This window comes from Prionailurus viverrinus, chromosome B1, assembly GCF_022837055.1.
Source record: "Prionailurus viverrinus isolate Anna chromosome B1, UM_Priviv_1.0, whole genome shotgun sequence".
NCBI lineage: Eukaryota > Metazoa > Chordata > Mammalia > Carnivora > Felidae > Prionailurus > Prionailurus viverrinus.
In genome coordinates, this window is record NC_062564.1 from 20,602,325 (window position 1) to 20,615,351 (window position 13,027).

Consider the following 13,027-nt stretch of genomic DNA (forward strand, 5'->3'; position numbering starts at 1 on the left):
CCTTTCCCTGACATCTCCACCCCCAGCCATCAAGAATGGAGTGGGGGGTGGCTAAGTTAGTTCTCAGAGCCAGTCTTCAGTCCAAACCCATAGTGCAGAGAGGAACAGAGACCGTGTCCAGTTTTACAGATTGATCGGTCCTGGTTTTCATTCTTGTTGCTCTTTGTTACACTGCACGCATCTTGTCATTCCCACATATCTGGGGCCACCATTATTCTCTGTGGTAGTGATTCTGCTTCTGGTCTCAGAAGCTTCCCCTGGACTGTGTGTGTGTGTGTGTGTGTGTGTGTGTGTGTGTGTGTGTGTGTTGGGTAGAGGAGTTGTAGGCACTGGGAAGATGTGGAGGCAAGGATTCTCCTTACAATGTTATGGTCCCAGTTAAGGTCGCTGTTCCTCTCCGCCACCACCAGCTTGGGCTGTGGCTCTTTGTCTTTGATTAGCATAAATCCTTGCACAGGCTGTAATCATTTTCTAAGGTTGGGAAACTCCACTACCTCTGTGTAAAGCTAGTAAAGCACTATAGCAAGTGCATACGAGCATATTTCTAGGGCAAGACTACTTCAGGTCAAATCCTGTTGTACGTGACCTTGAGCATGTGGTTGCTCTCTTTGTGTTTCATTTACCTCATTGACAAAATGGCAATAAAAATAATAATACATATCTCAAGGACTCTTATGAGGATTAAATGAGTAAATGCACAGAAAGTATTCAGATAGTACCTGGCTCGCAGTAAGTGATATAGAAATGTTTACACTTACTAAGTTTACAACTGAGGCTTTGTGCTAATATTGACTTGGGCCTTCATGTTTTCAGAATCCCATCCTGCACTCCCATTTTAGCATAGATTTCAAAACATTCACACCATACTCAGTTGGCCGAGTCTTGATGGCTTTAACCATAGGGACTACATGACTATGTCAGGATACCGACACTGAGGCTGGATCAGCACAGGAAGGAATCTGGATTTTGTCTTGTTGACTATGGAGCATCACCAAGACTTTTTAAGTAGAGGGGTATTGTGGTCACACTTGTTTTTATAAAGATAACTTCTATTGTTGTTTATAGGAGATGGTCTGCATGGGAAAGAAACTGGAAGTAGATTGATCAGGTAGAAAGTACCAGGAGATTATGCTAAGGTGATAAGGACATAAATTAAGGTGTCATTGGCCTGATGAAGAGAGTTTGGCATTTAGAAGGTACAATCAACAGGACTGATTGGCAAAAGAAATAAAGGATGAGAGACAGGAATGGTGTCTGATAATGCCAAGCTTTGAAACTGGGTAAGTGAATAAATACTGGTTCACCAACTCCTTATGTTCTCTCCAAGGAAAGAGGGGCAGGGAAGAGGAAGACACTGCAAAGAGTTTAGTTGAAAGCTAGGGGGCTACTGGACAAACACTTCTGGAGCTACAGAGACAAGTAAGAGTTGGAGTTAAATATTTTGGAATTGCTAAACACTATTCTAGCAGAGGAAGAAGACTCCACAAAGAAAAGATGAACAATTTGGAGGACACCCAGAAAACTAACAGGCGTTTCATGAAAGTGTATGGAAGAATAAGTTTTGAGGAAGAAGGAACAGTCTGAGAATCAATGAGAAACTACTATGAGGAAACGTGTGGCCTCGTTACAAGCAGTTGCAGCCAAGTGAAGGGTCACATGTCACTGGCTTTGGCTGAGAAATTAATAGGAAGTGAGACCATGGAGTCGTGAGTGTAGAGTAAGTGTAGATCGCCCTCATTTCAAAGCTTGGTTGAAGGGGAAAGAGAAATCAGAGGGTAGCTAGAGGCAGGAATAAGGCAAGTTTTCATTTCCTAGGGTTTAGAAGAATTAAGCTTATTTATAAGGTTGAAGAGGGACAAGACTCTGAGAGGAGAGGGTGACATTAAAAATGAGAAAGGGGAAGGTAATTAAAGAAATGCAGTTCTTAGGGGCGCCTGGGTGGCTCAGTCAGTTGAGTATCCGACTTCAGCTCAGGTCATGATGTTACAGTTCATGAGTTCGAGCCCCGCATCAGGCTTTCTGCTGTCAGTGCAGAACCTGCTCTGGATCTTCTGTTCCCCTCTCTTTCTGCCCCTCCCTGACTCAGTCTCTCCACCCCCACAAATAAATAAACTTAAAAAAATGCAGTTCTCAAGAAGAAATGAGGGGCTGGAATTTAGAGCCCAGGTGGAAGGAATAGACTAAAACAAGAGGGATCAATACTTCCAGAAGCAAATCCCCAGCAGTAGGAGTCTAGAATTGGTAGATACGTACCCCACGAGTCAAGAGGAGGAAATTCTGACGTGCCTCTCTCAGATGCCCCATTTGTCTAAGGCTGTAGCCCACTCACAAGGCGCTCCCTCCTCCCAGTTCCAATTCACTTCACTACTCCCTCACTTATGCTTCCTGGAATCACCGCTCAAATAAACTAGTTGCATCCCAATCTTTGTGACATGCTCTGCTTTTGGGGAACCCCAATTTCAATAGATTGTGAGTTAGAACATTATCCCAGGCTTTCTGATGCCAGGTCTGGGGCTTTTTTTTCAGCCAAATCGTACTTTACCACTTTTGCTAGTTTTTTTCCAAATGGAGTACATGCCATTGCCAAAATACAAGTTATTCATTTTGTTTCTAGGTCTGTTTCCATATCCATCGTGCTATATCTTCAGATGAGGAATCTAGAATAAGAACCTCCTGAATAGAGATCTGTGGAAGCAGCAGAAAGCTAACTGTCATCATGTATCACTTGCCTTTACTTCCATTGTTTCTGAATCTGACCCTTCATTTGGGGGGATAGATAGATATTGTCCATGTCTACTCCTTCATCTACTCCTTTGTTTATATCTAAAGTTACATTTTCATCTACATATATGTTATGTAAAAATCTATATATATCTACATTTTAAAAAGTAGATATCAGCCAGGGCGGGACAGGAAGTTGAGAGAGGAATAGGAACAAGGAGGTAATAATGTATCAGTTCTCTGTTGGTTTCTGGCTGGCTAATTTAGGCAGAAGTGAATTTATTGTAATTACTGGAGAATGTGAGACTTACAGAATCAGAAGTCATCTGTACTTCAGACTTCAGAATGAACAGGAATTAAGGGAGTTATGGAGGGGTGCCTGGGTGGTTCAGTCGGTTAAGCATCTGACTTTGGCTTAGGTCATGATCTTGCCATTCGTGAGTTTGAGCCCCGCATCGGGCTCTGTGCTGTCAGCTCAGACCCTGGAGCCTGCTTCAGATTCTGTGTCTCCCTCTCACTCTGCGCCTCCCTTGCTCACCCTCTATCTCTCTGTCTCTCTCTCAAAAATAAACATTTAAAAATTAAAAAAAAAAAAAAATGAACCATGGAAAGCCAAGCAAGTAGCAGAAAGCAAGGAGCAGAGCAACCATGTCATAACCTGAAGGGTCTGGCCAGTATACTGCTTCTTCTGCTCTTTCTGGTATGAATGACCTTCCTTGTGTCTTTTCTTAAAGATGCAGATTCTCTGGAGAGAGCACTGAACTTGCTCATCTAACTTCCCACCAGCGCCCCTGTTGGGGTGAGAAAAGACTTAGACCCTTCAGCTCCTGCCATGGAACTGCCGAATTATTTTCCCCAAAAGTTATGGAGAAGCCCCAACTAGAAATAGAACTGCTATTAGAAAGGAGGATCAGAAGCCAGGAGACAAAAGAATAGCAAATGTCAACTGCAAATCTCATCAGGTAACCAGACAGGACTGTTGGCTGGGGCTGCCTACTGACAGCAGATGACACGGGACTGGTCACTGATAAGTGTATAACCATAAGCACCTTATAATCTAGAATGAGCAAGAATCCTTGGCTACAATATGTATAATATTTAAGGGACAAACTGAAAAATACAGGAATACATTGAAATAGGCTTTAGTAGTGGAATAAAATGATGTTAAATAAAATTACCTTAGAACAGGAAAATAGTTATTAGCATTTTGCTGTTTGGAACTGCAGGTCAGAGTTGCCTATATGACGAATCCTATGAGAAAATCGTTCTGCAGGCTGAGTGAGCAGCATGGGCAAAGGCACGGAAACAGAAAGTACAGCTTGTGTTTGGGAAATGGCATGTTTCCAGTTTGGCTGGGGTGCAGGGAACATGAGATGGTTCAGATCTTTTTGTGTGGGGGGGACTCAATTTCTTTTAGAAGCTGAACAAATCATTTTGAGACATTTACCTGCTTTGCAAACCGGTTTTTATTTCTCACTTAGCCTGCATGATTGAATAAATACTCAAAATCTGACATTGGATCTCACCAGTTGAAGTTCACGGCTCCTATTTTGGCCTCTTGTTCTCTTTTATTCTTTAGTAGTCACTCAAAATAATTACAAGGCAACTGGCGTATTTGTACACCAGTGTTCATAGCAGCATGATTAACAATAGCTAAAAGGTGGAAATAGCTCAAATGTCCACTGATGGATGAACAGACGAAATGTGGCCTCTACATACGATGGAATGGTATTCATCCTAAGAAGAAAGGACATTCTGGCACATGCTACAGCTTGGATGAACCTGCAAGACGTTGTGCAAAGTAAAATTAGACGCAGAAGGGCACGTACAGAATGATTCCTCTTGTGTGAGGTACCTAGCGCAGTCAAATTCATAGAGACAGAGAGTTGAATGAGGCTGCCAGTGTCAAGGGGAGGGAGGAACGGGAGTTAATATTTAATGGGGACAGATTTTCAGTTCAGGAAGGTGAAACAATTCTAGAGATGGATGGTGGTGATGGTTGTACAACATTGTAAGTGTACTAATGCCACCGGCCTATACACTGACAAACAGTTAAAGTGGAAAAAATGGTTAAAATGGTAAATTTTATGCTATGTATATTTTATCATGATTTGCTAAAAAGGCAATAGTCTTTCTCACTGTGTCCCCAAGAAGACACAGCAGTAGGCCCTCTTTAGGGCATCTGGACTCTGCTTTTCTCCCCAAAGCCAATGAAGAATTCCTGTGATTGTGCCCACAGATGTACTGCAAATGGTGACAGTACAGATCCCTGCCCTTCATGGGAAGATTTGCTGCCCCATGGCTTGGTGTTGTACTTGGGGATCCTCTCAGACACCCGCCTCCTTCCGGGGTCTCTCCCCTTCCTGGGGCAGCCCACACGTAATGGTCACTCCAGCAGGGGGGAAAGGCCCAACCGTTTGGGCCCAAAGCAGGATACCTCTAATGGACCGTTGTCATTCTGATGGGCCATATTACCTCCACATAGGTTCTCTCTTTCACCAGTCCTTTTCCCTTCCACTCCCTTCCACAGGGAGCGTTCACAGTCTCCTCATGAACACCCAGGGCACAAAACACTCAGAGTCACATTCCTGGAGAACATTAACCTGAATGGGCAAATGAAGTTCCTTTGAAAACAGGAAGAGAAAAAGGTATACAAAGGAACAAGAATAATAGTGCATTTCCTGTTGGAAGCAATATAAGTGTGGGAAAAGTGGAGCAACCAGAATGCTACCTGCAACAAAACACCTTTCAGAATCTAAGGCAAAAATGTTTTCTTTTTTTTTTTTAATTTTTTTTTTAACATTTATTTATTTTTGAGACAGAGAGAGACAGCATGAACGGGGGAGGGGCAGAGAGAGAGGGAGACACAGAATCGGAAGTAGGCTCCAGGCTCTGGAGCCATCAGCCCAGAGCCCAATGCGGGGCTCAAACTCACGGACTGCGAGATCGTGACCTGAGCTGAAGTCGGACACTTAACCGACTGAGCCACCCAGGCGCCCCAAAAATGTTTTCAAATAACACAAAAACTAATAACAAAAAAATCGGTCTACAGCATGTCCACACTCCAGGGAAAGTTTGAAAAAATTCATGAAACTTCTGCTAATTATTTGTGCACTTTTTCGTATTTTTTTTGCTTTGATGAATAGTTCATTAAAAGGAAAGAAAGAGTAGTTTACATTTGTTGTGCTGTGAGTAAGGGTAGTTTTCTTCTCTACACAATCTTGTCCCTCAAGTCCTGGCTGGGGTGGTAACTCCCAGATGCCTTCATACTGATGATACCTCAGTATCCCTCTAATCAATCCAACTAGTTGTTTTAAAATTTTATCTAACTTTTCAAGTTTTTCTTCATAGCAATGTCATGCTCCACAAGCTCTTTCCTCACCGATTAATGCCAAGGTTACTGTTACATTTCTCTACTGGAATGTGAGATTCTTGTTCTGTTGAAAGTGCGAATGGGTTGGGCAGTGTTAGCAAGTGATTCTAGGAGCAGGGTGTTGTTTCCATCTATACTCACTGCTTTTCCATTCACAAATAATATGTAGATTATTAAAAATAATTTTCTTCCTTCCCTTATATAAAGCAATATCTTTTTTTTCAAAATTTTTAAATGTTTTTATTTATTTTTGAGAGAGAGACAGAGCGAGTAGGATAGAGGCAGAGAGAGAGAGAGGGAGTCACAGAATCCGAAGCAGGCCCCAGGCTCTGAGCTGTCAACACAGAGCCTGACACGGAGCTCGAACTCACAAACTGTGAGATCATGACCTGAGCCCAAGTCGGACGCTTAACTGACTGAGCCACCCAGGCATCTTTATAAAGCAATATCTTTATAAAACTATTTATTATTTATCTGTGTGTATATATTGCTGCTTCACCCTCAATGAAATTGCTGTCCTGATCTTGTTTCAAGATAGAAGGAAATTAAAATTTATTGCATTTCTTCTGTGTATTAGGCCCTACAGTAAGCCCTGCATATAAGTTACCAAGTTTGAAATCAAGTGTGAATATTTATACTTCATGCTGCTACAGATATGGAATTTTATTGTTCCATGAATAATAAATATTCCTGAGTTTCTATCATATAGTATGTGTATGCTGGATGCTGTGGGTATAGAAATAAGAAAACAAGTCTGTAACCTCTCTTAGGAGAGAGAGTCCAGTATACAATATAGTGACGCACAATGTAAGACCAGAAAACACATAGGAAAACATGTAGTCAAGGTGGATGGGGTTGGGGGAAGGACAGGTCCCCAGGGGAGTCCTATTTCGTTCAGAGGGGGCACATAGAAATTCCTGGAATAGGCAAATAAAGGAGAGGACTGGAACATACATACACACATTCATATAAATACACACACATATACGTATACATATATTTACTCTCAGTAATAGTAAAAGGACGCATCTAATGTGATTGATTCATTGGCGAAAATAGTCATGGGACATGAGATTTTAGGTTTGTCAGGCATCTTTATAGAATGAGACAATCTTCTACAAAACTGGATAGATCCTCCTTTCTTTACTCCAAATTCCCTGATTGGGTAGTAGGAGAATGGTACACACTGGGAGCCTTCCTTACGTATAAAAGTTACCACAGTAATCATGTTTTGCGAGAATCTCTACCCCTGGATCTATCCTTTGTGGGCAAGAGAGCAGAGGTGTGGCCCGGACATGTAGGCGCCATATGTCTACGTGCACACTGAAATGTAGACGACTGGCTAATTGGATTCTCTCTCCTAGGGATGTAGAATTTGTACAGAAAGACACAGGGGCTAAATTTTCGATTGAAACTAAAACATTTTAAAGGCTGCCTTCTACGGAATAAATTGAAGAACTCCTCTTACTGGGGTTTTTATAGCTGTCCTAATTCTGCCTTCCCGTGGCATGTTTGTGGCAGTCTGTTATTGATTCTATTACTTACCTCAGCGTCCCTCTAATAAATCCAATTATTTTTTTTTATTCCAGATGGGTGGATGAAGCTCATTTCTTTAGCTTGCAAACAAAAACAAAATTTTTTTAAAAAGCCAATGTAAGTGAGTTACTCTGAAATTGGCCCTTAATATTTCATAATCTTTGATTGCTGCAGCTAGGGACTAAGGGTCTACTCTAAAGGTTCTAGAATTTTCCCTCAGTATCTCTAAAGGGGAAGCAGGAAAAAAACACCTCAATCTTGGAGAATCACTTGAGTATATACTCTTGTGTCATGCACATGTGAGTAGGTCCCTATCCTTTGTTTTTTGATGTAGTCCTAGTTATTGGTAATCAAAGCATAAATGTAAACTTTTTAAGTGTAAAATTTTTCAAGTTTAATATGCCAATTTCTGGTCTCAAACATACATGCCAAAGAATAAGTTCACTGTAATGTCATGTGTGAGCTAACCAAAAAATGAATCGGAGTGTGTAATTGTGCACAATGAACTTTTTTTTCCCTCAGAAAATGTACAGTTATTTTGAAATCAAAGCAAGGAGCTATATCTCAGCTCCTTGTATTTAAGTGGTCTTATTTTTTCTAAGAAATAAAAAATAATAAAGGTGAATAAAAAATAAGGACAAATTTTTAATTCAAGCATGCAAATACGTTTTTGTCAAATGTATATATATTTTTTTTAATTTTTTTTTTAACGTTTATTTATTTTGGGGACAGAGAGAGACAGAGCATGAACGGGGGAGGGGCAGAGAGAGAGGGAGACACAGAATCGGAAGCAGGCTCCAGGCTCTGAGCCATCAACCCAGAGCCCGACACGGGGCTCGAACTCACGGACCGCGAGATCGTGACCTGAGCTGAAGTCGGACGCCCAACCAACTGAGCCACCCAGGCGCCCCTTGTCAAATGTATATTTTTAAATTCTCTGCTAGTATTCAGAAATTTTGTCAGAATAGTTAACAACCCTGGGAATTCTACTTTAAGATGGGGTCATAAAAGTATGAATCATCATGTGTTTTCCAATTAGTTGGATAATGTTTTAATAGGAGGTTATATTTAAAGAACCTAAAACCTGGAGGGGAGAAAGCACACATGGAGAGTGGATTTACATGTATGAATAAAGAGATTTATAGCAAATTTATCAAAGAAAACAGAGAAGTCATACTGTGGAGGAGAATGAGGGAAGATCTTGCATTACTGCCCATCTCTTTTATGTGCAAAGGCATACTTTAAAATGTGATTTTACTTAACACGAACTTGCGATTTCTTTCTTCCCCTACGTATTTTTTCACAATAGCTGAATTTCTTCTTCATGTGTTAAGTGTAAAAAATCTGTTTTCTATTAGAATTAAACATTTATTTGGGTGCAAGTTTTTTTAATGGCATGTGATCTTGTGGGGAAATTCTTTAATAAGAAAGATGTAATTCTCCAGAGGCATAAAATATAAGCAATTCTGAAGTTCTTGCATACACATCGAAAGCAAAACATTCCTTAGCCCGAGGTCTTTCCATTCTTTGCAGGGAAAAAAACTGAAGAAGAAAACATCTTCTGCACTTTGCTCTGTTAGGGAATCAATTTAAAGTTGGTTAGATACCAGAGGGAAAAAATTTCAGGTAGACAAGGATCCTCTGAAAAGAATAGCAAATAAGTATTTCATTCCAACTGGTATGCAGGGGAGGATACTGTGCCATCTGAAGCTACACAGTTGGGGCAACCTATCCAATTTCCACCAATATTACTTTTCACATGATTCATGTAGCAGGTGTAGGGAGTGAGCAGTCCAGATCTGAGCAAAAAATAAAACAGGATTCTGAGATTGAGTACTCTAGGAAAAACTGCATTTGGAAAATTCCTTCTCAGAGACTTGTTTTTCCTGTTTGGGATCCTGTATCAGTCAGAAAAGCATAGCCTCTAGGACATATAAGGGATGACTTTATGCAATTGTGGGGACTGGTGAAGCAGTCTTTAAACAGTCCCTTTTCTTCACATATGATGCTGGAGCTCAAAGTATGCAGGGCAAGTAAGTGAGAAGGCTAGATGGCTGGCTGTAAGGGAAGCAGGAGGGTGGACTGAAATCTGTATCAGTTCTTGTTACCTCTGACCTTGGTGATGTGGGCCTGAACCCTTTATCATGAGCTGAATCCATGATCCAGGGCAAGGCAGAGCAGCTGTAGGCCTGACCAAAATCTTAGGCCAACAGGATGAGCCAACAGATAGACAACATAACATGAAAGCCACAAAGATGGCTGCCTTGTTCCTGACCTCCAAATCTACCATAAGAATCTCAAGTGTGGTTGACCCTTGGGAAACAAGGGAAAGGGAATTCTGGGAAATGTAGTTTAGCCTAGCAAAGCTGACACATTACAACGCCCCCACTTTTTCTTGGTTGCTTTTTTTTGTCTTGCTCTTGATTGACATTTGCACTTATCTTTCTAGATCATGTTGTCAGAGTCTTTCTCAGAAAGACCACGTAAAGGTAATTTCTTTTTTAGTTTTTGCTTGTCTGAATTGTCTTTCTTCTATCATCACACTTCATTGCTAACTTGCTGTGTAGAGTCCTGATTTGGAAAATATAAATTCCCTTGGAGTTTTAAGGCATTCTTTCTGTGGAGAAGCATGATAGTAATCTGAGTTTCAGTTCTTTCTTTTTCTTTTTTTTTAATGTTTATTTATTTTTGAGAGAGAGAAACAAGAGTGTGAGCAGGGGAGGGGCAGAGAGAGAGAGGGAGACACAGAATCCCAAGCAGGCTCCAGGCTCTGAGCTGTCAGCACAGAGCACATTGTGGGGCTCAAACTCACAAACCACGGGATCATGACCTGAGCTGAAGTCAGACACTTAACCGACTGAGCCACCCAGGCACCCAATGAGTCTTGCTTCTTTTTAGGTGATTTCATTCCTTCTGGAAGCTTGCAACTTTTCACTATCACTGTTCAAAAATTCCATCATGATAAGCCCGAGGAGTGGGTGGGTGTTTTTAGACTTTTTTTTTTTTTTTTTTTTTTTTTTTTAAATTTTTTTTTTTTCAACGTTTATTTATTTTTGGGACAGAGAGAGACAGAGCATGAGCGGGGGAGGGGCAGAGAGAGAGGGAGACACAGAATCGGAAACAGGCTCCAGGCTCCGAGCCATCAGCCCAGAGCCCGACGCGGGGCTCGAACTCACGGACCGCGAGATCGTGACCTGGCTGAAGTCGGACGCTTAACCGACTGCGCCACCCAGGCGCCCCTTTTTTTTTTTTTTTTTTTTTTTTTTTTTTTTTTTTTTTTTTTTTAATTCATTGTGCTGGGCATTGAATAGTCCTTTCAATTTCATCTCATTGCTGGGAATTATTTTTTTATTGTTTCCTTGATAATTTGCTGTCCATTTTTTGCTGTGTTCTTTTTGAAAGTTCTATTTGACGCATGCTTGACTCCCAAAATAAAACCTGATTTTCTTATCTTTTCCTACTTTTCATACCATTGTCTTTTTATTCCGCTTTCTGGAAGGTTTCCTTGAATATATATTCTAATCCATCAGTTAAGTTTTTGGTTTTTGTTTTTAATTCTAACTCATTTCTTTGCTATTCTTTCTGCTCTGGGCTAATTTTTTCCTTTAAAAAAACAGCATTTTCTTATTGTTCCTTACTTCTCAGATAATACTAAATATAGTTTGGGGGGTTGTCATGCAAACATTCCCCACCTTAACAAAATAAAACTTTTTGTTTACCCTACTTCCTCTTTTTTTTAATGTTCACTTATTTATTTATTTTTAATTTTTTGTTAATGCTTATTTATTTTTGAGAGAGAAAGACAGAGAGAGAGAGGGCAGTAAGAGAGGAAGATACAGAATCCAAAGCAGGCTCCAGGCTCTGAGCTGTTATAGCACAGAGCCTGATGCAAGGCTCAAACTCATGAACCAAGAGATCATGACCTGAGCTGAAGGTGTCCGCTCAAACAACTGAGCCACCCCGGCTCCCCTACCCCACTTCCTCTTATAGCAGTAATACCGCTATTGCTCAGTCCCCCTCATACCCTTTGTACTAGCTGGTCTCTGCCTGGACTCCTTTCTCCCTCCCCCTGCCCCCAGGTATCCCCATGCCTTACTTTTAAGACTTTGCTCAAATGCCATCTCAGTGGAGCCTTCTCTAACCCACTCTATTTAAATTTTCATCTTTTTTCCCCATCCACTCATTAGCCCTCTCCCTTGACTCATTTTTCTTCACAGAATATGATAAACACCACTTTCTAACATATTGTATAATCTACTTATTTTGTTAAATGTTTACTTCCCCATCTTGGCTAGAATGTAAGCTCTATAAGGGCAAAGACTTGTCAGTTTTGTTCATTGCAGTTTCCCTAGCATCTAGAACACTGCCTGGCACATACTGGACCCTCAATATTCGGTGTTCCTTGGTTCCTTCTTCCCCCACCATTGATCTTAATATCTGTTTTTCATATTGGAGAAATTAATTCTTCAAATGTCTGGTGATCCTTGGTTGTCTCTATGTGAAGCACCAAAAAAGTTTACTAAAAGCTAGCTTTATGTTTGTGGGTACAGTTTGTGGACGATTGAGCTTTAATATATAATCTAGTGGTGAGCTGGCATATCTTTAGAAGGAACTACTATATTTTACTATTATTAAATTTTTTTCTATGGGGCAATTCCATTTCTCTCAAGAAAAATTCTTGTCTCCTTCCTAGAAATATAAGGTGGTCTGACAGCAATATGGTTTGGAAAAGGTGGTTGGGCACACTCGTTCTATGCGTGTTTTCATTTAATATCTCTATTTATGGCTCCTGCCTTTCAATATTCCTGATATCCCCAAATGAAACTTTCCAAATCAGATTTTTATAGGCATAAAAGATGGGCAAGTGGTAGATGGTAAGTAAATAAAGAGTTACGTGGGATGGGTAAGGGCTACTGGGTCCAGATACACCTTTTATATTATTTCACCAATCCCTCCCCTGACCCATTTTCATTTTTTTACAGTTACCCTTGAATTTTGTGGTTCCTTTAAAACCTCGTCCGATAAGTTGTATCATTTCTGTTTACATTGCCATTGTAGGTTTATGCCTTTTTATCTTTTTGCTGTGATTTTTGAAAGGGTTTGGGGAAAGAACACAGATAAAAGTGTGTGGTCAATCCACCATATTTAATAAGGTTTTGGTAACAATGTTTTGTTAGCTAGGGGCAGGTCCATATGTATCTTTGGGAGAAAACTTTTCTTTTTCTTGGTGGGTGACACTTTAATGAGCTTTTATTATACAAAGTATAGCCCATATTATATTCTGAAAGGGAAACTGTTGATGTAAAAAGAAAAATTTCTCTACATAATCCTACAAATGGTTTTCTTCACTGTGATTATAGCTGTATCACTAATGCTTATGACTTGATTGGCTGGGAA

The 13,027-nt window shown here is 40.5% G+C and overlaps 1 protein-coding gene across 7 annotated transcripts in view; it reads left to right on the forward strand.

Moving 5' to 3' along the window:
* The window catches only part of FGL1 (fibrinogen like 1), a 54,936-nt gene that overhangs the window by 7,829 nt on the left and 34,080 nt on the right, over nucleotides 1-13,027 (forward strand). For 2 of the 7 annotated variants that reach the window (XM_047854956.1, XM_047854953.1), the window contains exon 2: nucleotides 10,080-10,119. The exons of 4 other annotated variants lie outside the window; for them this stretch is intronic. Coding sequence is in view for 1 of the 3 variants with exons in the window: in XM_047854953.1 (XP_047710909.1) it covers nucleotides 10,083-10,119 (37 nt within the window). In the remaining 2 variants the exon portion in view is untranslated. Of the gene's footprint in view, nucleotides 1-7,728; nucleotides 7,748-10,079; nucleotides 10,120-13,027 lie in introns of those variants that run through there. One more of the 7 variants, XM_047854958.1, reaches the window with a different exon arrangement.